Source organism: Chenopodium album, chromosome 6 (assembly GCF_948465745.1).
Source record: "Chenopodium album chromosome 6, dcCheAlbu1.1, whole genome shotgun sequence".
Taxonomy (NCBI): Eukaryota; Viridiplantae; Streptophyta; class Magnoliopsida; order Caryophyllales; family Amaranthaceae; genus Chenopodium; species Chenopodium album.
The window spans coordinates 77,088,676-77,115,432 of NC_137839.1; the positions used below are offsets into that span (position 1 = coordinate 77,088,676).

At 34.8% G+C, this 26,757-nt stretch overlaps 3 protein-coding genes across 3 annotated transcripts; 1 reads left to right on the top strand and 2 right to left on the bottom strand.

Annotated features, from left to right (window-relative positions):
- The first annotated feature begins 687 nt into the window (after positions 1 to 687).
- Positions 688 to 7,696, top strand: LOC145635375 (beta-glucosidase 46-like). The gene is made up of 12 exons (XM_081686655.1): positions 688 to 973; positions 1,166 to 1,232; positions 3,716 to 3,774; positions 4,657 to 4,732; positions 4,827 to 4,901; positions 4,996 to 5,083; positions 5,205 to 5,457; positions 5,721 to 5,836; positions 5,922 to 6,177; positions 6,377 to 6,479; positions 6,578 to 6,686; positions 7,092 to 7,696. The coding sequence occupies exons 1-12, from the start codon at positions 788 to 790 to the stop codon at positions 7,312 to 7,314; spliced, it is 1,611 nt and encodes a 536-aa protein (XP_081542781.1). The 5' UTR covers positions 688 to 787; the 3' UTR covers positions 7,315 to 7,696.
- A 1,104-nt stretch (positions 7,697 to 8,800) lies between these two features.
- Positions 8,801 to 18,214, bottom strand: LOC145635376 (RNA pseudouridine synthase 6, chloroplastic-like). Its single transcript, XM_081686656.1, has 10 exons — positions 17,930 to 18,214; positions 16,122 to 16,250; positions 15,761 to 16,015; positions 15,598 to 15,679; positions 14,884 to 14,999; positions 14,713 to 14,767; positions 14,370 to 14,481; positions 12,736 to 12,905; positions 10,738 to 11,079; positions 8,801 to 9,616 (listed from the first exon to the last, which is right to left on the bottom strand). Exons 1-9 carry the CDS (start codon positions 18,169 to 18,171, stop codon positions 10,807 to 10,809), a joined length of 1,434 nt encoding a protein of 477 aa, XP_081542782.1. The 5' UTR covers positions 18,172 to 18,214; the 3' UTR covers positions 8,801 to 9,616; positions 10,738 to 10,806.
- Positions 18,215 to 18,844: 630 nt separating this feature from the next.
- Positions 18,845 to 25,663, bottom strand: LOC145635377 (RNA pseudouridine synthase 6, chloroplastic-like). The gene is made up of 9 exons (XM_081686657.1): positions 25,346 to 25,663; positions 22,977 to 23,114; positions 22,617 to 22,871; positions 22,446 to 22,527; positions 21,801 to 21,916; positions 21,658 to 21,712; positions 21,341 to 21,452; positions 19,909 to 20,078; positions 18,845 to 19,634 (listed from the first exon to the last, which is right to left on the bottom strand). The coding sequence occupies exons 1-9, from the start codon at positions 25,549 to 25,551 to the stop codon at positions 19,362 to 19,364; spliced, it is 1,407 nt and encodes a 468-aa protein (XP_081542783.1). The 5' UTR covers positions 25,552 to 25,663; the 3' UTR covers positions 18,845 to 19,361.
- Positions 25,664 to 26,757: the final 1,094 nt, after the last annotated feature.

A 26,757-nucleotide genomic window follows, 5' to 3' on the forward strand; every position in this document is an offset into this window, starting at 1 on the left:
CGAGGTTGGGGTGGTGGAGTAGGTACTGACATCACTCTTATTATCTTCATTTCTTTAAAGTCATGTATCTTATTTGAGCGATTTTGTTTTATTCCATACAACCCTCAAGCGAGCCTTTTTAATTTTGGTTGAGTTGGTCTTTAACATGATACGAAGAATCAAAGTGACAAGAAAATCTCATCAAATCCTCGTTTAAAGTGGGATATGATAAGAGTATTGAAAAAACCAATCATTAAACACTAATCATAAATTCATAACCTAATCTTTAGATAAGTTGGTCTTCTAACAAAGTACTTAACATAGAAAAATTAACTACAACAAAGCATGCATTTAAGAAATTAAGTTGACCAATACTATTAAATTGCAATTAATCCGAGTCAGATTAACCTATGAAAGATTCCAATTCGATAAAACCCTTCTCCTTATCAATAAAAAACAAAGTAATTCCTATAATACTAATTGAGTAATCCGTATAATATTGACCTAATAACACTGACGAAGCAACTCATGTAACACTGAACAAGTAGCCCTTATAACATTAACGAAGTAACCCTCATAATAAATGGTCACACCATGTAACGAGCCACAAGTATAAGAATTTGTGATTAAAAAAAAAAAAGCTACTAAATTCGGAAATACGTAAAATATTACAAGTGAGTGGTGACGAGGAGTAGAGCAGCAGTTACATTTGTCCCACCGTCCAACACCACAAATGTTTCCTTTTCCCTTTATAAAAGCCCAAAACAAGGTGCGTTAGTTGCTCAATAACCCCAAAACGCACTCCAAAATGTTGTCTAACAAACTACCAATTACAACAACTATAATCCTCTTAATTATATTTATTTTTCCTAATTATAACTTTGCTTATTATCACAATCTTCCAAAGAGTGAAAATAATAATAATGGTGGATCTTCTTCTTTATTTACACTTCCTTCAAACTTTCTCTTTGGTACTGCTTCTTCTGCATATCAGGTTTTAACTCCCTCATTCCTCAAAACTTTTTTTTTTAGAATTTATTTAATTATGTTTTTTTTTTATTTATTAAAATTCATGTAATAATTATTATTAGCATGCATGCCCTTTTTGATGCATGACTATAATAAATCACCTTGTTTTCAAGCTAAATATAATGTTTTTTTTTTTTTTTTCCTTCTTCAATTTCAGTATGAAGGTGCCTACTTAGTTGATGGTAAAGGGCTCAACAATTGGGATACTTTCACTCATAAGTCAGGTTAATACCGTATTCTATTATTCATAAACGAACTACTTTTTTAGTTTTTTTAGTAGGTAAAGAAAAGGGTCCTGTCGAACTTAAACCTCTCACAGATCAACCTAACCAATTTAACGGGTTAGGTCTGTCATTAGAAGCCGGGGAAAGGGTAAAAGATGTGAGTTGCACACAAACGACATTATTTCTACTAAATTAAGTCAGACTTGGTACTTCATACAAATGCTTGAGATTAAAACGTCTTATATACACCCGGATACACATAGATCTAGGTGCATCGAAATTTTTTTTTGCTCATTTTAATTTTTGAAATGAGTAAACAAATTATTAAATGAGCAAAATTGTCTTTTGGTGCACCTTAGAGGCTTACACCTTGCAAGTGAATAATAAAAAAAATAATAAAGGGTTTCAAAAGGAATTTTCCCAACTTTTTACACTTTTAAGACTTGTGAATTGTGATGATGAAAATGAAAAATATATTTGGATTTTTCTTTTTTTTTTTTTTTTTTTTTTATATATTTTATTTTTTATGCTCGCATAATACATCATGGACCCTGGTTGGGCCCCCATAGGCCCATAATTCAACAAGAGTCTTAATCCATCATCATATAACTTTGTCTAAAAGAAATTATACTTCCTTTTTTTTCGGTATAAATTCACTTTTAAGGTCAAATGGTGGCAAAAAAAAGATAAATAAATAAATAAATAAAAGGACAGAGAAAGTACGAGATATTTTGTGTAAGAGACAATAAAATATGTATTAAAGTATAGCTATATATGATATTTTGAGTAAAATTACCATGTATTATAAACATATTATACGTAATACATGGAGTTTGATCATGTACCTAATTGCCGAACAATCTAGTTTCATCACTTTATTTGGTTACAAAGACTAGAATAGACCCGGTCTACAATAACTTATTGTAGACCCAACCTTCTTGTATACCATACGAATGTGATTATATCATACAAGATGTGATTATATTACTACAAAAGTGATTATATCATTTTGAAGCTGTTAAGTAAATGTATAACTCAAAAAGTGAATTTATCGTTATAAAAAGTATCAAATAGTAAATTACATCATTTTATAACATGATTTTTAAATTTTATCATCCTAAAGATAATTATATAATCTCATTAAATAGTTTAATATGAGATTATATAATTCAAAATATGACTCACAAAAAGATAATTATATCATCTAAAAAAGTGATTATATCATCCAGAATGTGATTATATTATTTAAAAGTGTCAAATTTTGGGTCTACAATAATTTATTGTAGACCGGGTCCATACAAGACCAATTGTTATTTGGTGGTGCCCTTAACAAACTGAAACATAATTTGTGACAAGAAATATAATTTGATGATATGTTAGATTTTTTTGTTAATAGAGCGACATATACAGATATATTGATTGGACTCGTAACATGGAATATGGAAAATGAGCTGGTATAAATTATTTGATGCTTTGACAATAATATTTGGAAATTTCATGTCAATGCAAACAAAGGCTGTATTCGTTTGTTTGAGTTACTCATTAATTGTTTTAGCGTTTTGTAAAAGCGTGTGTAAAATGATCGATAAGGACATTTGAAATAAGTTATTGGTACAGGTAGTAAATTCGAGGGTAATTCGATGTTTCTTACAATTCTACTATCAAACCTGCTCTTGTTTTTTTGTTTTACAAAAAGATTTGGGTTTACATTATAACCCTCTAACTTTCCGTTTTCTACGATATGCCCCCTCTTTTTGAGAAATCTACATTGTAACCTCAAAATACATTTAGCTTCTATACGGTAACCTTGCCGTTAATAAATTCCGTTAGTGGGGCCCTCAAAATACATTTAGCTTCTATGCGGTAACCTTGCCGTTATATTGTCGTTAATAAATTCCGTTAGTGGGGCCCTCAAAATACATTTAGCTTCTATACGGTAACCTTGCCGTTAATAAATTCCGTTAGTGGGGCCCACTCATCACTTTATAATATTTTTTTATCGATTTGCGTATTGGAAATGGTTTCTTTTAAGGTTTTGTGGGCTATTTTGGCCCTTAAGGGTCCAAATTGAGCTCAGATTTGAAAAAAAATGACGCAAATGTCTCGTTTTGCGTATTAAATACATAAACACGTATTTCGAGACATTACTTAATATGCAATACGAGGCATTTGTGTTATTTTTTTGCTAAATCTGAGCTCAATATGGTTCCTTTAGCCCAAAATAGCCACCAAAACCTTAATCGGAACCATTTTCAACACGCAAATCGATAAAAAAATATTATAAAGGGATGAGTGGGCCCCACTAACGGAATTTGTTAACGGCAATGTTACCGTATAGAAGCTAAATGTATTTTGAGGTTACAATGTAGATTTCTCAAAAAGAGGGGACACATCGTAGAAAACGGAAAGTTAGAGGGTTATAATATAGAAAAACCCAAAAGATTTTCTCCTAAATGTTGCATTTTTTTTTGTCACTTGAACAGGAGGGATATTAGACAAGAGCAATGGAGATGTTGCGACTGATCACTACCACCGATATCTGGTAAAATATTACTGAATTGGTAAAAATAATTTCATTTTATTAATTAATACTTGTCAAAAGACAATTTGATAATGCATAAGATAAGATTATAAGTTTTTGAATGCTCAATATGATTAAAATTTATTAAAAATAATACAATCCTACAATTACAAATTTACAATAATTATTTTGGGGTCACAATATAAAGAAATTTAACCAACTTAAATTTTAACAAAAAATCGTAACAATATTTAATTTACAAATATTCTGAAAACAAACAAGAATTATAATTGAATTTTCTAACTCGGAATTTTAACAAAAAATTGTAACAAGAATCAAAGGAAATGTGTATAATACTACGAGTATTGTTAAAAGAAGATAGCGAAAGTGCATGCATATGACGTGGCCCGTTATTTTTCTTACCTTTATAATACGGAGTAATAAAAAAAAAAATTTAAAAAAAACGTGTGCTTCTTTGCCCTTTTGTCTAATACTGCGTAATATATACTCCATAATATGTGAAAATTGACATTTGTTTTGGACAGTCGACAACTCGACACCCCATATAAACTTATATAAGCATGCTGCCAAATTTAGTAAATAAGCATTGGGACCATACTCTCTTGCTTGATCGATCCACAAAAATAAACAACAAACTATACTAATCACGAGTAGGTGAAAAAAATATACATGTCCAAAAAAAATGATTACAAATTTCTCTTTTAAAAATGGGTAGTTTATTCAGTGGGTAGATGGTTTTTTTCGTTGATATGGTCCTTTGATTTCTAACATTGTTAAGTACCTTGTGGTAAAATAGTAAATGCTTCGGGACACAAATGAAAAGATTGATTGGTGACAATAACAATACAATCTAGCTAATCAATGTTCACCTTGGTGAAACAGGAAGATGTAGAGCTGATGGCTGATCTTGGACTCAACAGTTATCGTTTCTCGATATCATGGGCTAGAATTTTACCAAGTAAGCTCATGTTTATACTCTATAGTCTAACATAAAAACAGCTTACAGGTAGTTCTAAAACTGATCATTGTCACTCAATATACGTATGCAACAGAAGGAAGATATGGAGTCGTCAATTTAGCAGGCATCAGATTTTACAACCAGCTCATTGACACTCTACTTGCTAAAGGTTTGTTCTAAGATACAAAACTGTAACAAACATTTTACCTTTTACTTCGGCTAAGTAAACTCATCCGAGTTTTTTTTACTTCCGTATGAGCAAGGGATTCAGCCTTTTGTGACACTGAGCCACTATGACATCCCTCAAGAACTCGACGACAGATATGGCGGATTGCTTAGCTCTGAAATACAGTAAGCACATATGAAGCATGAAACCAATTATGCATTATTCTTCGAAACTAAAACATTGAATAAGTTCAGAATCCTTAAGTGCTTCGAAATGAGAAGAGTACTGAAATATTTATACTTGCAGGAAGGATTTTGAATACTACGCGAATATCTGCTTCAAATACTTTGGGGACAGGGTAAAATATTGGGTCACCTTCAATGAGCCGAATGTTAACACTATTTTTGGGTACCGTACTGGTGAATACCCACCAAACCGGTGTTCAGGCTTATTTGGAAACTGTTCAAAAGGAGATTCCGAGAAGGAACCCTTCATTGCAGCTCACAATGTTATCCTTGCTCATGCGGCTGCTGTAAACCTGTACAGAACCAAATACCAGGTAATGGTAAATGGAAATTATGCACAAGAATCTGTACCTATTTATTAGTACGAAGTTTATGAACTTGTTGTAATTAAACTGCTGAGTACTACTAGGCCGGATTGGTATCATATCAGTATATTTAATCAGCGATACATATACCGGTCATGCTAAGCATGAGTATAACAGCAGAAAACAGAAAGTACTTTTCCTGAGCTAACAAACCTGCTTTAGTTTGCAAAAAAATATTTACAAAAATGTGATTAATATTGTAAAACATGCAGGAAAACCAAGGAGGTATAATTGGGATTGTTGTTAGTGCCGTATGGTATGAACCTATCAGCAACTCGCCATTCGACAAGTTTGCAGCTGAAAGAGCTCAGTCTTTCTTCATGAATTGGTATCCTAATTGCTTCCCTGTCATTACTCTTACATATACTTCGTATTTGGAAAAGGGACTAAATGATAAGCACCTTTTTGTGCAGGTTTTTAGATCCAATCATGTATGGAGAATACCCAGCAGAGATGCGAAAGATTTTGGGACCAATTTTACCAAGAATTTCAAAGAACGAGAAGAGGATACTAAATAAAGCACTCGATTTCATTGGTATCAACCACTACACTAGTTTTTATGCCCAGGACTGCATGTTCACAAGGTGTAAATCTGGACCTGGAGTTACCTGGACTGAAGGTGCATACCTGAGAACTCCATATAAAGAAGGCATCCTAATCGGCGAACCAGTAAGCAATCTTTGCAAATAAAAAAACCTCGCTCTTTTTTACTTAGATTGGATTGCAGATAAGAGCCAATAGATTGTTATAAGCTCAAATAAGGGCAACAAAATTCAAATCAAATCAAAGAAACAATAGGCTGTAGATCTTAACATACTACGTTCTTGGGTGACTATATCATCGTGTTTTTCATTTCAATTTGATACAGACAGCAATGGATTGGTTGTACATCCACCCTCAAGGAATGGAAAAAATGGTTACCTATGTGAAGGACAGATACAATAATACACCCATGTTCATAACAGAAAACGGTAAGCTGGTGAAGATCGTAGTAATTCGAGGAGCCATTCCAATGCATTTTTGTGTCTTAAGTCAATTCCTTACTAACACATAAAATTCTATCTGGCAGGGTTTGTTCAAGAAAGCAATTCAACTACTAGTGTCGCTGAACTACTGAATGATTCCAAGAGAGTGGAATACATGGCTGGTTACCTGGATTTACTCCTAAGTTCTATCAAGTAAGTCAGCAGTTCAATCTGTAAAGAAGAATGAGCTTCACTTTCATAAACAACAACAACAAAGCCTTAGTCCCAAAATGATTTGGGGTCAACTAACATGAACCATCATAAGGAATTGTACGATATAAAGAAAAGGACAAAGCCTTTGTCCCAAATGAGCTTCACTTTCAAACTAAAAGAAAAAATCTTCTGATTCTTCTCTATTACTCCACCTTAAACGTCACATTGTCCTTAACCCTCATAATTTTGGATTCACCACAATTTCACTAAAATCACTATAATCTATTTCTGTTTCAGAAACTCTGACAAATTTTTCCTGACATTTGATGATATCTGTGACTATTTTTTTGAATGGAAAATTTTGTTGAGGCAACTAATTTTGCATCTCATACTCCTTATGAACAGGAAAGGAGCAGACGTTAGAGGATACTTTGCATGGTCATTGCTTGACAACTTCGAGTGGTTATATGGATACACCAGAAGATTTGGGCTATATCATGTTGATTATAATACATTGAAGCGAAGTCCAAAATTATCAGTTGCTTGGTACAGAAATTTCATTGCCAAGCATAGAACACAGACAATAATGAAGCGGGGTAGAGGTGAATATGTCTTACAATCAACTTAAGACTTCTAACAGAGGAATACATAAAAACATCATAAAGAATAATCTTAGTACTCGGACTCCTTGTACCTATGTCTTACCAGTGAAGAATGACATATCTGTATCCATATCGACGTTTGTAAATGTCAAAGTAATAAAGGATAGATAATCAAGAAAGCGGAAAGCCTTAACATCTTCCACCCACAAAGTCGCAGGTTTTATTCGAGTCAAGGGATACCAGGTTATGGGATAGGTTGTATTCAGTGCCTGATACAAGTTGTAGACATTTGTATAAGGCATCTACATCCGACTACATGAATACATCATTGCTATCATGCCATAAACGTATACTTCGTATATGAAAGTAACAGTTGATATTATACTTCTAAAAAGTCGTACCAAGTTACCAATATGGCTGTACGGTTGATAATTACTATGCTTCTATCTTATGTTACTTGGGCTCTTCATTTTAACTCGACACTAGGACATACGCAGGACACTTAGACCTTTCAATCTTTCATTATCATGAATCTTTCTAAAAGGACCTGCCCTTTTCAAGGCGCAGGGGACAAATGTTTTTAGGACCATACATGATAATTATGGTACAGGTGTATGATCATGAAGCAAGCAACTACTACATTTAGCTAATAACATCAAAGTAGAGTGGTTTAATTTAGCTAATATTAATTCAACTTTCCCAAGATTAAATATAGTATGTTTTAATTGGATATTTGATGGGTTTGAAGAGACAACATGATGGCTCAGTCCACCTAGTATAACTACAACATTAACCATGGATTCTTTGCCTTAATTTAGTCCACTAATGACATATAGGTGTCTAAATTTAGAGAAAAAGTAGCACATTACATGGAATCTGGGAGCAGTAGGATGGATGAGAGATGGGTGGGGCTTAAAGTTGATTTTATCAGGCCATTAACCGGCCAAGAAGGAATTTCCCGAGGAGGCGGGAAAGATAAGGGGATGCCAACCCACAAGGAAACCCGTCTATTTAGACTGATAGCTAGATCCTTATTCAGAAAACCACCACAATACCCAACACGTTAGGATAGTAAACAATTTAGCTTTTAACCTCATACTCCCTCTGTCCCTTATTGTTTGCACCATTTGACCCAAAAAGCTCTCACAAAAAGTGGGCCCATGGTGCAAACAAAAAGGGACGGAGGGAGTAATTAGGAGGTGAGAGCTGTACCACTACGCTTACACTGCCATACTGTAACAGATTTTGGGGTCGCTGTTCCGCCAAACCCTGTAGCAGATGGCACCAATGAAATTCACGTTGTGAATAATAGCCGATAAGGTAAAGAATAGGACTGATTTGCTAGTTGTAAGTCATCAACACTTCACAACCACCATTGGTTAATCAAGTTTCTGTTTCAACTCATATCTTCATAGGTTGATATAGTCCATTTAATTATTATCCTAAACACCGAAAATGGCGAAAAAAAAAAAAAAAAACAATCATTGGCCTATCAAGTTCTCTATCAAGCAATGAAAAGGACACCATAAAAGGCAAAAACAAATCATTCTCTAGATTACATCAAGCAGTACATAAATTTTACTCACCACACAATTATACATCAGCAGTATACTAAGAAAATACTTCGTATATTAATATGATCCACCCAACAAAAAGTACTTGTCATTCATCAGCTATAAGGTGATGCGGGTTTCACATGCATCATGTGCCAAAGTTTTGACGCTTAAAACTTCATTACACTATTGCGATTTGCAGAACTACTCAGCAAAAAAGCCTCCTACATCCACAGATGCGTGATAACACGGATCTTATCATCTTGCTTATTCTTAAGCTGGTAAATGCTACACGGTTATTGGTCACTTCTATTATCACCAGCAATTCAAATTTGTAATCTATATATATAGGTTGCATCAGTTTCATGTTACAAGTTAACTGTTACTACTCAAAAATGGACAGAAGAAACTACAATTTCATCTGAAAGTGCAGTCAGAGAATTTTTCAATCTCTTTACGAAATTTAACATTAACAAAGCTTATTAAGTTCGGAAATCAGACCTTGATCCAGAAGAACTCTAAAAAGCAGATCTTCAGAAAATTCCATATCATTCAGAAATGACTCAGAATTTTTCTGATTTGTGCTTCACAATCTTCAGAGGCAAGGTGAAGTGTCTGTGCCTTGTCCCGTTCTGTATCTTAGCAGTTGATGGATACTTCAGTAGTTAATTGCATGCATCGCTTTCTAGATGTCGAAAATGTGATTTAAAAGGAGCCCTTTGTTATGGGCCTTATGGCACGCAATGATTTATCCATTAATGGAGCTGCTATACATCTGTACCGAAGAAAATATCATGTATCAATGATAAAAACACTTCGGCAAATTTTGGTTAATGAAGGGATCTGTTCAATTTAAATTTGATCAGAATGGACTGCCTTAACATATCTTAAGCTAATTACTAGGCTAGATCTGGTGAGCGGAAGGAACAACAACAAAAAAAAAATCTCAACAAACTCGTTAAGGTTGTGGAACTAACTTATCCTGAAATTATGCAAGAATTATAAAAACATTGGGCAAGGGGCATCACAGTGGTCTCCTAATCGTTTTATGTTAGCATAGTTCTTTAGGCTAATATGCATGTAGTTTATGACTTATGACTCATGAATTCAAGGTATAACGGCGAAAAAGCTTTTAGCAAGGAACTTGCCCCTGAACAGATACAGCAAGAACAGGCTGACAATACTTTAGTGTGGACATGTGGTTTATGTTGGAAAAGTCAAGAAAATTGGAGAAATTTGCTAGTATAATTTTATACTTTTAAATAAAACTGGGTGTACATTAGTAATTGTACTCCGGTAATAAAGTTAACCTAAAGTGATCAAAAGTTACCTCAATATAAATAAAAGTTACCAATGTTTTATTGATAAAGGTGCTCTTTCTAAGTAAAAATTAAATACTTATGTATGAAGGGTAGATATATCAACCTTATAGAACTTATCTCATGGCCTATATACATTAAAATCATACGTAGTATGCAGTATTAGATTTTAAGTTAAGCATGTTAAAAGTTACCCGATAAATAACTGTTAGATTTTCACTAATTTTATTGTGAACAGGGCATACACAAAATTTTTTGAATTTTTTTTAAAAAAGAACCCTTGGGTAAATCTCTTCGGCAAGTCAAATCAAAGATATCTCCAAGTATAACTAAAAGGGCTCTCCTTGATTTTTCCTTGGCTCAAGAACTCCATTAGAACCACCACTAACATGCTTTCGACCCTTAGAAAGTAAACTTAACAATTATTGTGTGTGATAGTTGTACCAAAGGTCCAAAGTTAAAGAAGTTTGCTAAGAATAACTGTGCATAATACAAATATAGGACACATTAAAGGTTCTACAGCATAGATACTGATCAGAGGAGAAAGTTAAAGAGTGTGTATAAGAAATAGACTAACCTGGATTACAGCTCTGTATTAGAATTTCTTCATTGTGATTAAAGAGGGCACATGAATCACAAAATAATCTCATCTCCACCACGGCGACCCAGCATTGTAGATATGCTCACCGTTGTCCCAAGAGATTTGACAAGCTTGAAGACCAATAGCAACAGTGGGTTCCTTTCCATGCAAAGCAATCCAATTATCTATAGCAACATTTTTTTCATCCTCACTAGTATATTCTTCTTTACATTTTCCAAGAGGATTAATGTTTGGGGTGGCTTTTTCTGCAAGAGAAGCTGGCATGTACATGGAATCACCAATTATAGGTGCCCCACAAGCAGCAAATTGTGCTCGAATCTGCGCAGGAATATAACCGAATACTTAAATACATATAGTTTCTTGCCAGTTATACCACACGTCTAATGAAGTTACCAAGAAAAGAAGCAAAAACAAGAGCAAGAGCAAAAGGAAGAGAAACAATTGCATAAGAGATTCAATAATAATACAACAGTTCCCCAGGTAAGTGATTGCTAGCTTGATCCATTCTCACATTATTACTACATCTTTAATTTGGCGAAATTTAGAATGTTATGTGACAGCTTTAACTCTTTTACCAACACATTTTAATTTCAGGAATTGCACCACCACTGAAAATTTCCATGGACAGAAGATTGACAGTCCAGGCCTTTATCCACAAGTTAAGGCAGGTCATATAAATAAAATTTCCCTTCCTCAATTAGCTTCTCCGACCCAGCCTGGTGATCTTTATCAAGTTTTACAAGGCTATCACCTACTTACCACAACCTACGTTTGAACAAACTAGATCAAGAATGACAGTAGGGAAAGGAGAGAACAGGAAAGATTGGAAAGACAGACACGCAATCACATGAACTAAACAATGGGATATAGAACTATAGAAGGGCAAGAAAACAGACAGAAAAAAGCAAAATTATATAAGAGTAACAAGAATAAGAAAAATGCATATGTTCTCTGTAAAAAGATAAAGCCTCTCCACATTGTAGGGGTTCAGCTACAATTTTACATACATCTCAAATTTCCAAACCATTCAAAGAGAAGATTATGTTGTAACCATTTTTTAAACAAAGGTACCAAAATGATCATATTTTGGAAAAATTTCACCGCTTAATGGATCAGTAATATGAATATGTTACAACAAAATTCTTCACCAATGGCCAACTGATGAGAAAAATAGCAATGAATCAATAAAACTTAGACAAGACAAATGGAAATATAAGAGAAAAAGAGCATGAATTGGATTTATAAATTTGGAATTACAGAAAATAAAGGATAGTCTGGCTTCCGAGAGGCTTGATTCTCTCACAATGAACAATCTAAAAGCTAAAGAAAACACTCATCAATTTTCAACTTCCTTTCTTTCCCACTGATTTGATTTATTAATACCCATCATCTTCTTCTTCGACCCACTAATAACTGAATAATAACACTTCTAAGGTTCTACCTAAGATCAATTCGCAATTTAGCATCACTTTTAGATTTTTAACTTCCAATATAGTGACTAGAAGTTCAATATTACATTTAACAAGAAACAGTCAATAAAGTTCAATATTTTCACAAGCGAAAATTGCAACAATAATAGCCGAGTATTTGAGAGGGAAGCATTTGAAAAGGCTAGAATTGATGAGAAAAACAAAAGGTATCAATTAAATAATATTATTATGATCGCAAGTCAAAAGTAATAGGTAAATTAGCATATACTATATGGCGATCAATGATTATTCAACTTTTCTTAATTAGATGAGAAAATATGCTAAGACATGAGTTGATGAGTATGCAAGATTTTGAGTTGGCATGAAGCTCAGAGGCAGTACAAAACTCAAGCTCAGTGTATTTGAGAGATTATATGCTAATACGAATTCCCAGCAGTCCAGCACTATATTTACACTAAATTTGTTGCAACTTCACAAGTGCAAACAGTAACATAGCAGTTTTCATCAACTTCAAAATATATTTACACGCACTTGTATCACTTACCTGGTGAGTCCGACCAGTCAAAAGGTCAACAGTACACTCGTAAGCCAAATTCTCTACAGGCCATCCACAGTCTTCAATTTGATACTTTTCTCTGATGGAAGAGTTCGGCCAAGGAACTTCCTTACAATCCAATACTTCCAGCTGGCATAAGAGCCATCTATCAATATACTCTGCAACAGAAAAGCTCAGGACATTTATTATGACAAGTGCAGGAAGTCCTCTCTTCAGTTGAGTACAAAAGATGCACAGAAACCCTATTACTAAAATTCTTTTACCTACAACATGATAGTTAGGATGTGTCAAACAACTTATCATATGCAATGAAAAATAGCTGTTTGCTACTCGCTGAAATATTTCCTAAGACTGAGGTACAAAGCTATCCCAAAGTATCCACAAAGAATCCCATCTATCTAATAATCCCTTTGTCCCACATTTAAGTTAGCATCTAATTTTTGTACAGAACTTAAGGAGGGTAAAACAGTGGAGAAAAAAGTGGGTAGTTGGCTATGTGACCCAACTTTACAAATAAAGAAAATAACTTACATTAAATGATACTGATTTAATAGTAGGACACTGAACATCCAAAAATGGAAGATGTTAACTTAATTGTGGAGTAGCCAGTGGCAATTAAGTTATATGCAATTTTGCATGGAAAGTCACGTGGAAATGTCCATGGTAATGATACCAGGACAAGAACCAAGGTAAGACATGGGAAGACATCTTAAGACATGATGATTAAGGATGGACCAAGGCATAAATGAGATGGTTCCGAACACCAAGTAGGACTCCCGGGGTCCTTTGGGAATCCCAAGAAGCACCTCGGTGTATTCTACATGAAATCGATTCCATTTTAGAGGTATTGGGACCCAATATAAAAAATTCACATAATTGTAGGGACGCATCATGAGGTCATATAATGTTTTTTGAACCATATACGACCCTTATTTGGCCACACATAAAAGCCCGTGGTGAGCTATAGCCAATGGAAAGAGGCGTACACAAAAACAACAATATTGATTGTTTAAAGGCAAGTGGATAGCTCCAAACCACTAAAATGGCCTCCCGAGATGTTATAGGGTCTATGGGAAACACCTCAATCTCTTTCCTTTTTGGGTTCAAAAAGTCCGAAATTGTCAAATAATGAAGGCTATAATCCACGCTTTTGGACCAATTTCGGAGGTTTCGGGACCCGGTATCAAAAAATCTCAGGGGATCATCCCGGGTCATATAATGTTGTTTGGAGACATATATGATCATTAGTTGGTTACATAAAGGCCCGTGGTGGCCTTTAGTTAATTAAAAGAGGCATGTATAGAAATGACTACATTGACGGCTTAAAGGCAAAGCACTCCAACCACCCAAATTATTCCCTAGGTGTCGTGGGGTGCATGAAAAGAACCCCGGTCACTTTTCTTATTAAGTATCTAATTATATTCATAACTTCCACTACCACTCAATACCACTTGGCTCACCTCTCTAAATGGTAATGAGTAGTGACAAAAATTTACAAAGAACAACACTTACTTGGGGAAATAATTGCAGTTCTAAAAACATAGCCCTAAGACTTTTATTATTACTGCCAATTTGCAACCATTAATTACAACCATACTTGCCATATATTCAAGAATGATTACCTTCTGATATAAGTCGTGGAGCAAAATTAAAAGGACGCATGTAATGGGTATATATTCCACGAGGTACTGGTGCTGCAGCAAGTGCAAGGTAGAGCTTCTTAACCATTTTATCCTGATATTCACACACAAAGGGCTATATTAATATAAATTCATATATATAGATAATAATACAGTAATACTTCAGAGCAAACAAAGATGATTGTTCTGGTGCTCCAGTAGCATGGACATAGAATTGCTGGGCATTTGCTGGACTGGAAGCTTAAACCACTTTCTTATTACTAAAGTGTGCGTCATCCAGGATAATTTGTATAATCTCATCATCTAAAAGATTTCATAGACTTACTCTAATCTTTTTGTGAAAAGTTGAGCAGTACTTCTTATTTCTGGCCAACACAACACTGCAAATGAGCCACAATTACTACAGAACTACTTTAACAAAAAAAAAAAAAAAATTAAAAAAAAAAACTAAAAAAAAATTAAAAAAAAAAAAAATCAGAAAATTGCATATCATTACCATCCTTCAGTACAATTATCAATTTGATGTGTAGTAAGGAGTGGATAAGTCAATCCCAGGGCACGAGTGGCAAAAGTTGCACAGCATTCTTCAATGTTATCTGAAGACCCTCCAACCTAAACAAAAGTTGCACAGCATTCTTCAATGTTATCATTACTTCGAGATTATTTGCCTATGTAGTGAGAAAATTGATGCAAAGCAAGTGCCATGCATGTATTTCACATGGATCATAAAAAGTAATAAAACATGCCTTTAAGTTAGCATTTCTTCTGTATTCAGAAACACAAAAGGAAAAAATTAAACAAATACCAATTCAAAAAGTTGAAAGTTTGAAGCAGACACATAACAAGATGAAAACAAGTAGAGAAGATACATTGAACATAATTTTAAGGAACTCCAAGCTGTCACTGAGAAGCTTTAATTAAGAACTAAAGGTTATTAAACAAGACATCAACCACCAAGTAAAGCACAATAATACATCTAATATCAGGTGTTTCAAGTGAACTGATATATATGAAAAGAGTAATTGTTTACGGAAGGATACAGACGACAATGGGACATGCTGCCATTTGAAGCCATATAAGAAATTAAGAAATTGTTATTGTTTATGCAAGGATACAAGAAAAATGCTGCCATTTGAAGTGAGGCTTCCAATTTCTTAATCATACAAATGTTATCATGGGGACAATGAGTAATTCTTCAGAATTTACTTACTGAGGTGCCAGCAGGTTTGTCCAGAACCACATAGGATTCAGTAACAGCTATAATCCTTGACTTCCAATCAATTTTGTAGCACCTGATGAGAATGAATACACGGTTCAATAACGTATAACAGTGAAAATTAAGAAAGTAGATACAGTAATCACACCTCAATCACCTTGGGAAGCGTTTTGGGTGTACATGAATGCGCAAGTAAGTTCCTACTTCAAAGGATTCCTCTGTGCAAGTTACTCGGAAGGTTTTTTGAGCTTCTCGGAAAGTTTTCCCCTTGATTGAACGTCTATGTAATAGTAGCTCAGGAGATGTAAATTGTTGATACAGTTGAACTTGTTCAGGGGTAGCTGTTACAGGAGGGTCTGGACATATAAGTGCATAATATACAGCTCCGAAATGGATGAGATCTGCAACGTACCTAAACAAACAGTTCACTTTCTTAATCATGTAACCCTATCCATTCATTGAACCAAGATAGGCTATTAAAAGAAAAACAAAGATTAGAAGACAGTAGCATCACTCACAATGGTGGAAGATCCAAACTTTTGCTAATGTATTCACAAACAGGGCTTTTTTCCAAGACAACCAGGTGCTCTATTCTTGGTGACAGATTTGTTGATGGACAGGGAAGTAAGCGGCTATATTCTGGATATCTGGGAAAAAAAAAAAAAATCAAATTTCAGAGTTAAATACTAATATTAGAGTATGCAAAGATTGGGGAAGAGATGGGGATTGCTGGGCAGCAATATAGTATGTCATAGTTGAAAATGTAGGCTGCATTTGTAGCACCCTACAAAAGTGTGATGGACCACCTTGTGACCTGACCCTTACAAGTGTATACCCGGAGGTCCAAAGGTAGCAAGCCAAGAGTCAATGGTCAAGAAGTGGAAAACGATGAGAAAAGGGTAGCAGAAAAAGTCAGCAACAACAACATAGAACAAGATGACAAAACCCATTAAGAAGCAACCAAGGAAAACAAGCAACAAGCTTCTGTTATGTCTAATTATGGTTTTGCTATTTTAGCTAATGATCACATTTATCAACCTTAGGATTAATTCTATAAGTATGGTAGTAAACTTGGTAGTAGGTATCCGGAAATTAGTGAGGAAACTCTTGAGAGATTTGCAACCTAAAGTTGCTTAGGAGATTGGCAGCCTCAAGTTGCTCACCTTGTAACCTTTTGACAGAAATTATCAATTAACAGTCAATCTTCTATTTCCATAATTATCAATTAATTACACCAGAATTTGCTAGTCTATTACAAAGAGCCTATTAGAAGCATAAGCACCTTTAGAAATGGAGGATTAATAGTTCTGGTGAGAAGGATAATTCTTGGTCATTGAAATTTTAAACCAATCTTCTACCAAACCAAATATGCTAGTCTAATTTCTCCCTACTTATTACATTAACTATATGTTCAAGTAGAACTTTTATAAAAGAGCACTTCAATACAAAAATTTATCATTATGGGACTTCAAGTTGCATTTTTCATTAAAATTCAGCTAAACAATTCACAATTTTTATTAATGCAGTGAAAATGCAATTGCTCTCACCTATTGTTTGGTATGAGGGGTGGAGTAACACATTCCATTTCCTTAGGGTAACCATAAGTCCATAAACACCTATATGTTACCCTCCTCAACCCTATGGCTATGGTTATAAAAACATTTCTCTCGTCTCACTTCAATACAACTCCTACAAGGGATTCGTTTCCTTTATGTATACCAAACAACTAATGATGATAGCACTTAACCTGCACTGAGATGTATTAAAAGCCGGAAGGAAAACGATTGGGATTCCATTTTTCCATTCTTAAATCCTTCATTAGGCTACTATGCAGCGGTCTTTCTTATTTCTTATCTAAAACATTATTTTCATCACCTACATAACAAAAAATACTACCAATCAACAAAATAAAAAACTAGTAATCAAGATTCCATCTTTATGCTTCTATTCACCAGCTATCCTTAATTTTAGGCTCAAGCACAATTGCCATTAAGAAAATTAATTAATCGATAAAAATGCTAATACTAATGAATGCCAATTAGCTTAGTACTCACTACCTCGATTGAATCCCGTCTACATCATAATTGCACTATATGGCTACCTAAACACCCAAATAAAGTTCATTCTAAACTAAAATTGGCAATTGAACACATTGCATCTCCTACCAAATTCAATCATACTTCAAAACTAAAACTTCAAATAAAATGGTATACACAAATAAATATAAACAAATTTAAACACCCAATAAAAATATGCAGTATATAAATTTTCTACCAAAATCATGAGAACCCTAAAAACAAAAAAAATGAATTTTTTTGCTAATTACCCATTAACAGAGGTAGTGGTAGAAGAAGCAACAGTCTCACTCTTAGAGATTGAAACTGGGCTAGTGATATTCGCTCTCACAAGCTTATTATAACTAATAGAATGGGTAGCAGCTAACGTGCGCCGGAGAGTAGTCGGAGCTCCGATTAACCGGAAATGAGTTCCCCGGAAAGAAGAGAACAAAGTGTTGATAAAGTTTGGCCCGAAATTTGAGGGTCCGAGTGACATTGGGTTCCCGGGCATTTTTTGTGGGTATGTTTGTTTTGCTCCTTTCTTTCAACAAGAAAAGAAAGATGAACTAATCCAATTTACTTGTATTTCTTTTTAAGGGTTCAAAATTTGGGTTCAAACATGAATTGTGAATTTGTGGGAGATTAATTCAAAGGAAAAGTAATAGACTAATAGGTGGTTGGATGAGTGTAGTGTTTATAGGTTGAACATGTCATATATTTTTCTAGGATATTTTTATTTGATAATTTAGAGCCTATTAGACTCTGACTAATTTGAATTTGAGTAAAGTTAGACCTTAAGAATATGAAATACTCTTTTAACAAACAAAATTGTGTTGGGTTACTTTCTACTACACGTACTATTATAATCACTAGTTATTTTGTTGACATCTGATGCTCCAAAATGGTGACTAGGGACAAAGGAATTGGCAAGATTTCTTCAATGTGATTTTGTTGACAAGATTTCTTGAGAGCACAAACTAATCATCATGTGAGCATGCAAATGAATATTAGAGCAAAGCGTGAGCATGGAATTTGGCATTGAATGAACCAAAGGTAAGTGCCAAGTCCGAGCAAAGCATTTGTCGCGGCACAAAGTTTACAAGGCTAGAGAAGTTCAATAGTGATATTGGACAACCAACAATATTGTCAATAATAAATTGTCAAAATTTTATTTATCAGGGCTTAATTGTGCAATACAAATAGTTGTGATGAGTAAGAAAATCAAATTTAATAAAAATATACATCTCATTGTTCACCATTGTAAATTAACTTCAAACAATGAAACAATACATCTATTTTCTTCCTTACAAAAATACAAGCATTCACCTCATCCTCTGACAAACACAAAATGCAGGTATGGTTTAATTTCCTTCCTGAAGTCATGTTTAAGATGCAATTTACGGAACATATCACCAAAGCTTTCAGCTTACACTGCCTTAGGAGGTTATCCTGATGTAAATCACTAAACGCAGTAAAAAAAATCCCACAGCCCTGCAAATCATATCTGACAGCGATCCCAACACTATCTATGACATACATATCAGAGACTGCTGCCTCCTTCCTAAGGAAAAACACCCAATCACCTAGCAAAGGCCTAATCATGAAGACAACAGTAGCGGACATCAGCCAACCCACGTTTCATCAACATGGAGATCTTTCTTTCTTAGAGCGCATCATTGTACCAGACCGCAGAAAATATCCTTATCTCCACCAAGGTGATCCAGCTTCATAGATGCGTTCACCGTCATCCCATGAAATTTGACATGCTTGAAGGCCAATGGCTAAACTTGGCTCCTTTCCATGCAGAGAAATCCAATTTTCAATAGCAATTCTTCTTTCATCCTCACATGAGTATTCTCTCTTGTATTTACCAAAGGGAGATACTCCAGGTTTAGTTAGCTCAGCAAGCGCAGCTGGCATATACATTGAATCACCAATTAAAGGAGCTCCACAAGCAGCAAGTTGTGCTCGGATCTGTCCCAAAAATTAGGTGCACAAGTAAGTCCACAAGTTTCTTTCAGTGCAGAGAGGGTGATTAACATTAACCTCACATCTCAATTTTCAAAGGAATCAACAAGGGAAGTCGAACTAGGAAATTGACATCAGAACTGAATATTCGTAAAATAAACGAATGTATCCAAGTTCCCGACTAGCTAATCTGTAGTAGTTAATGTTTTTGGTCTAAATAGTTAAGTCGTTAAGTTGAAATGAAGTCTTAAAGTAACATGAAATTGAGCGGTAGCAATACCTGATGAGTTCGTCCAGTCAAAAGATTAATTTTACATTCATAAGCAAAAGTCTTGACAGGCCATCCACAGTCTTTGATTTTATACTTTTCTTCAATGGTAGAGTTTGGCCAAGGAACTTCTTTGCAATCCAAAACTTCAAGCTGACATAATTGCCACCCTTTCTCATACTCTGCATTGAATGCACACTCTCATCTTTATGCAAAAGTTACCTTCATTGAAATAGAGCCTAGCTTTACTTAACAGTTAACACAAGCTGTTATACAGAGCTTCCAAACACTAGTCCTATTTATCTGACACAATACATTTTAAATAAAAAAAAAATAAAATAAAAAAATAAAAAACAAACAATCACTCCTACATTGCATATTAGCATCTGAATACCACATCCACAATTACTTATGCTACTGTACTTCGGGATTGCATCATGAGGGAAGAAGTCTGATCTTTCTTGTTTTCAGGAAAGAGACTCAAAAGAACTACTATTTATTAAACTTTCATGACTCTTACTCAATCAAACTTAAAACTAGTTTGATGCCCATGCTACACATGTAAATATAATTTATGAATTGATGCTTGAGATGAAAAATACAAAAACACAGCTCTTATTATTGGTAAACATGTCTAAATGAGAATATAAAACTAAAAGTTGAAGGGAAATGGATCTTTTGGAAAGATAACATGTAATTTGTAGTATCTATTAGTTTTCCGTAGCATCCTAGTTTCCATATATCTTAACCCAAAAAGAACCAATTAATCTACTTAATTTTTCAAATTCTGAATTTCTGATATACTTCCTATTTATTTCCTGAGTACTACCTCCAATATCAATCTATACATCATATCTTTTTGCATACAAAGCAGTTGATTGAAGAAAGAGGTGATATTTGACAACATTGCCTACAAAAGAGAGAAACAAAAGTGGATGTCCCCACTTACACAGAAGGTGGTGCTGTGATTACGCCAAAGAAATTCCTTTGAAGAAAATGATCCATGCATCGTGAAGCATTCCAAAAAAAACAAATATTTTATGTTTGAGACATGGAGGAAATATATAATACGAAATTACGAAGTATAAATTATTGTATTTGATTATAAAATATGAAATAATAGTGTTAATGAAAAAATTAAAGAGAAGACCTGATACATAGTAGAAAGAGAAAGCATCGATTTTGGGCACATGGTTTTATATCAATATTTGTTGTACAATTGAAGAAATTTGATTGAGTTAATGAGTAATTTTATGTAAATAGGGATAAGGTGCCACTGCAACAGGAATTGATCTATTATGAGTTGCTTTGATATATTTAGCAGAAATTTGGCAAGTTTTTAAAGACATCAAAGAAAGGTAATGTAGGACTCTTTCAGCCAGAATTATATATTTGACAAATTTATGAAATGAGAATAACAGGCCTAATGTGTTGACATGTTTACCTTCAGAAACTATACGTGGAGCAAGCTTTGCCGGCTGCATGTAATGGGTGATAATTCCACAAGATATTGGAGCTGCAACGAGGGCAAGATAGAGTTTCTTGACCTTCTTTTCCTTATGTAAAGCACATGTACAATAAGATTAATTACAGGGTATCAGCTGAAAGAGAGTTTCAAAGACGTATTGCTGTGTTGGATGTTTAACTGCACCCAACATAGATAGATTAAATTTCAGTCAGAAGTGCATTTGATTGTCCACTTTCCACACAATAGCATTATATCGCACAGTAAACTATTTTTATGAAACACAGTAAACTTACTCTGAATTTTTCATGAAAGATAGAACTATATTCCTCAGTTCTGGCCATCACAACACTGCAATGAGTTTAGAGAGGTCACATACAGATGTAGGCAGCAAAAAAGTTCAGTTAAATATATTTTTGCAACTGTCTACACATATTACCATCCTTCAGTGCAATTATCAATCTGATGTGTAGTCAAGAGTGGACTAGTCAGTCCCAAAGCACGAGTAGCAAAATTTGCACAACTTTCTTCGATATTGTTGGAAGTACCTCCTACCTAGTCAAAGACAGAAGCATCACAGAGGATATCAGCTTGGAGATTGACAATAGGCATTCCTTAGGATTGCACCAGAAGATAATCATAGATTTAAGTTAGAAGGGATGATTTGCATGACCAAGGGCATGATCTTAACAAAATTAGGGATAAGCACAACTAATTTCTCTAATGAATGATAGACGTCAACTCGATAATGCAAAGGCAGAGCGAGAAAGTGGTTAAAAATATTCTTAACAGCAAGAAAAGAGCAGATAAGAGCCTTAGGAGCTTAAACTCCAAGCTCTATATTGGTTGAATAATACTCAATCTCATCAAGCCAGAGTCCAACAAACCATAGCTTGGAATGCATGCAGCTTTAAATTCTTCTCACCAGTCAAACACAACATAGTGGAGTGACGATGAGGAAAAATATTCATTTCTCCTAACTGTGTGACATCGATTCTCATTAATTCATCAAAAACGCACATACATCTTTTCATCAGAAGACTCTAAAGAACATATGTAAGTAGAAGTTCCAAGATTTACATACAGAGGTGCCAGCAGGCTTGTCCAGAATCACATAATTGTCAGTAATAGCTATAATCCTCGACTTCCAATCAATTTCATAGCACCTGAAAAGAATTCAATGCCTGTATTACATACAATAAAAATTGCAAGCACCAAGAAGGCAAGAACCAAAAGTAACTTTATTCTTGAAAACCTTGGGAAGCGTCTTGGATGTACATAAACGCGCAAGTAAGTTCCAACTTCAACATGTTCATTAACGTGAGTTATACGGAAAGTCTTTTGCGCTTCTGAGACAGTTTTCCCTTCAAGTGACTGCCTCTGTTTTAGAAGACGAGGTGAAGTGAATTTTTCGTATACTTGAACTTGCTCTGGAGTTGCAGTTGCTGGAGGCTTAGGGTGCACAAGTGCATAATATACAGCTCCAAAATAGATAAGATCGGCAACATACCTTCACAAATCATTAACTCAATGAGGGACCTCATCCCACTTCATCATCAAAGGAATGAATATCACGAGGGGAAAAAAGAAGATGAAACAGTATAACAACACTTACAGTGGTGGGAGATTTAAAGTTCTGCTAATGTAATCACAAACAGGGCCTTCTTCTAAAACCACCAAGTGTTCAACTCTAGGTGGGTGATTGCTGTGATTTGAGGGAGGGCAGGGTAAAAGGCGATCATATTCTGGGTAGCTGAAAATTGGCATTGAAAGTCAGGTGTGACGTCAGAAAAGCAAAGCTTGTAGCTATATATGTCTAAGTTGATTACTATCTGCTGAAAACTCATGATTTACAGACATGGAAACTTGCAGAATCTTAAGAGAGATCTAAGAACTCATGCAAATAGAATGATCTATACATGTTAATGCCCTTTTAAAACCAGGAAGTAAATAAAGGGACAACATGAACCAAGTAGAGGGAATGGAAGAAACCACACATCTTCCCCAGTGACTAGACAAGCTAGCCCTTAAATGCGCACACCCTATGTAGAAGATTGAAGCCAAAGAGGTGTCCTTTAACTTACTTTCATCAAAGGATAAGCAGTAAAAAAATAAATAAATAAAAAAAAAAAAAAAATTAAAAAAAAAAAAGAAACTTAAAATGAGTTCCAACATTCCCTCCCACAGGCCACAGTAGCTAAAAAAAAACCTCGTCGTTTTGATTGTCGTTCGATAAGTCCCATGAGAAAACTGTTTTAGCATAAGTTCTTGTTTTGCAAGTTCTGAAGTACAAATTAAAGGTTGATAAGGAATTCCCAACAGATACATACAATCACATTGGAGGAATCAATCATGCCCTCAAACAAGCTTGTAGCATTGGAAATATTAGTAGTCTAAACCGTCTTGAAAATTGGCAAACACCAATAAGGTAGTACAATGTATGTACAATCCTATGGTGCAGCTCTAGAGAAGATCATATATTCCTTTGTCACTAAAGTGTTGATGAAACCACCTGCTAAATACTGGCTTCCCAATACTTCATGAGTTCATGCTATATAATACTTGTAACATGTTTAATGCTATAAATGAGATGTTCAGATTATCCATCTACTCAAACCTTATAAAACTGTAATCAATTATAACCACCTTTCCGATGTCTAATTTCATATTCAAGTAACACTACCTATTAACGGAAAATTAACTAACTTCAGTCCATCTCTGTAAAAAGAACACTTCTTTGAGTGCAAAAATCTGATTTACTCAAAATTCCTTCCTTTTAAACATCAAAGCTCAGAATTCAAGACTCAATCAGTGGCGGAGGGAGGGGGGTACAAGGGGGGACAGCTGTCCCCCCACTTCAATAAAAAAAAAATAGTTAAAACTAATTATGTGCAGCAAAAACCATAAGAAAAAGGGTTTGGTTCAATGGTTTCAGGGCTTACTAGTAGTCTCCATGGTCATGGGTTCAATCCCTTTGACCAACATTTTTTTCTTCTTATTTTTATTTTAAAGTTTTCCTCTTTTCTTGCATGTTTCTTTACTTCACACATTCAATTAGAAGTAATACATAGTACTACTTAATGGCATCATGTTCTAACTTTTAAATTACCATAGTAATTTACATAAAATTTTTTTTTTTTTTTTTTATATATATAAATGCATACATTACAACCCTAAATTATTGGTTATAGTAGGAATTTCGGGTAAAGGTGTTTGGTTTTATTATATATCTCAATATAAATTTAATTGTCACGGGTTTAAAAACTTTGAACCTATGGATCCGCTATTGACCAAATTTGAATAAGAAATTGTTTATTTGTTAGGATTATCGTGAATTAGAAATCACATTTATGAATTATTTGATAATTTTGATTGTATATTACTTTCAAAACAAAAATGAATATTTGAAGGTGAAGTCGTTATTGTAAATATGCTTTTTTTTCAATTTTTGGACTATATAACTAAGAAATTTGGATTTCCAGGTTGTATTTCCAGGTTGTAAAACTTATAAATATTAAGCATAGTCCCTACAATTTCTTGTATGTTTAAAAGGTTTGTCCATTTATAGAATGTACGCCACCTTTAGTCCGTCCCCCTAGGTGAAAAATCCTGGCTCCGCCACTGGACTCAATGCTTCTAATTTACAACATTATGCTAATATATGTAGAATATATTCATAAATGTGCAATTAGGGGTTCAGAGTTACAAATTACAGTATAATTTTAATTGGGTAGTTGTTCAATTCTCAGATTAGAGTTTTCAAATTGAGGTAGATAACTTGTATAAAAAATTCAGAAAATCTCATTCAAATTTCACACAGCAAACTGCATTATCCATACTTAAGTTTACAAAAACAACAATGAAATTTATCATGAAATTTATCACATTGGAGCTAAGTATGAGAAACCCATTTACAAATTAATCCATATTTAATCAATAATTATAAAAGAAATTGAAATAAGAGAGTGATGAAACTTGGATTACCCATTAGCTAAGGTAGCAGAAGCAACACAGTTAACAACCCATTTGCAATTCTTGGTGGGGGTGCCTGCTAACGTGCGCCGCCGGAGAGTTGCCGGAGCTCCGATTACACGGGTATGGTTGCTCCGGATTCTGTGATATGGGGTTGCATAATTGGTTAAAATTAGCCTGAAATTCCCTGCCCCAATTGTAACCGGGTTTCCCAGCATAATTTGCACTGGCAGAGCACAAAAGGTGCAGTAGAAATTCTAAGGGTCAATTGAGAAGAGGATTAGTGGAATTGTCAATTGTGTCTTGAATCAAGGTTGGCCCAAATCAAAATGGACTTGGGACACTTTATTCGTCCGAACTTAAATCGTGTTGAACTTTCACTCTAGCTGATTTTAACTCAAACTTGAAAAGGTATTATAGATAGTCTGAATGTTGACCTGACTTGATATTGATATGCCAGTACTAACTTAATTCTTAAGAAAAATTAGAAAAAATAATCCCAACTTTCATCAATTTTGGTACAATAATCCCAACTTTGGATTATTCTGGAATAATCCGAACTTTAGGGGTTTTTTTTTCTTCAATCCCAAACCGGTCAACAAAAGTCAACAACCTTTAATAAGAGGTCACCATGACACGTGTCAGCTTGTCATTGGTCCAAAAATAAATTAAATTAAAAAAAATTAATTAATTAATTAAAAATCAGAAAAAAAAAAAAAAAAAAAAAAAAAAAAAAACTTCCCTCCCTCAAAACCACCAGCCCTCCCCCACCCCTTCCACCAGACCCCACCCAAAAACACCCCCACGCAGCTGGAAAATCGCCCCCACCCCCCGACCACCACTCCCCACCTGCCGAAACACCTCCCCCACCCTTCCCCTACCCACGAAACCCCTCCCCCCTCCCGTAAAAACTCCCCCTCTCCCCTTGAACTCGAAACCAATCTCCCGCCTTTGAACCGTCCCGTAAAAATTGGGGAAAATTGGGGGGTTTAGTAGATTGTGCTGAGAGAGATTGCGGAGGAGGGGGAAACGGCAAGGGGCTCAATTTCCGGCGTTTTCGAGGATGGGGGAAGGGGAGGGGGGAGTTTTTACGGCAGGTGGGGAGTGGTGGTCGGGGGTGGGGGCGATTTCCCGGCTGCGTGGAGGGTGTTTTCAGGTGGGGTCTGGTGGAAGGGGTGGGGGAGGGCTGGTGGATGGGGTGGTTTGGGTGGGGGGCTGGTGGTTAAGGGGGAAGGGGTGGGTTTATGTTTTTTTTTTTTTTTTTTTTTTTTTTAATTTTCAAAGTTTTTTTTTTTTTTTTTTTTTTTTAATTTTGGACTAATCATGTACTGACACGTGGCTTTTGAAAAACATATAAAAAAAAATTAACCTTCTCAACAGGTAACCGGTAATAAGGATTGAAGAAAAAGAAGACCCCCCAAAGT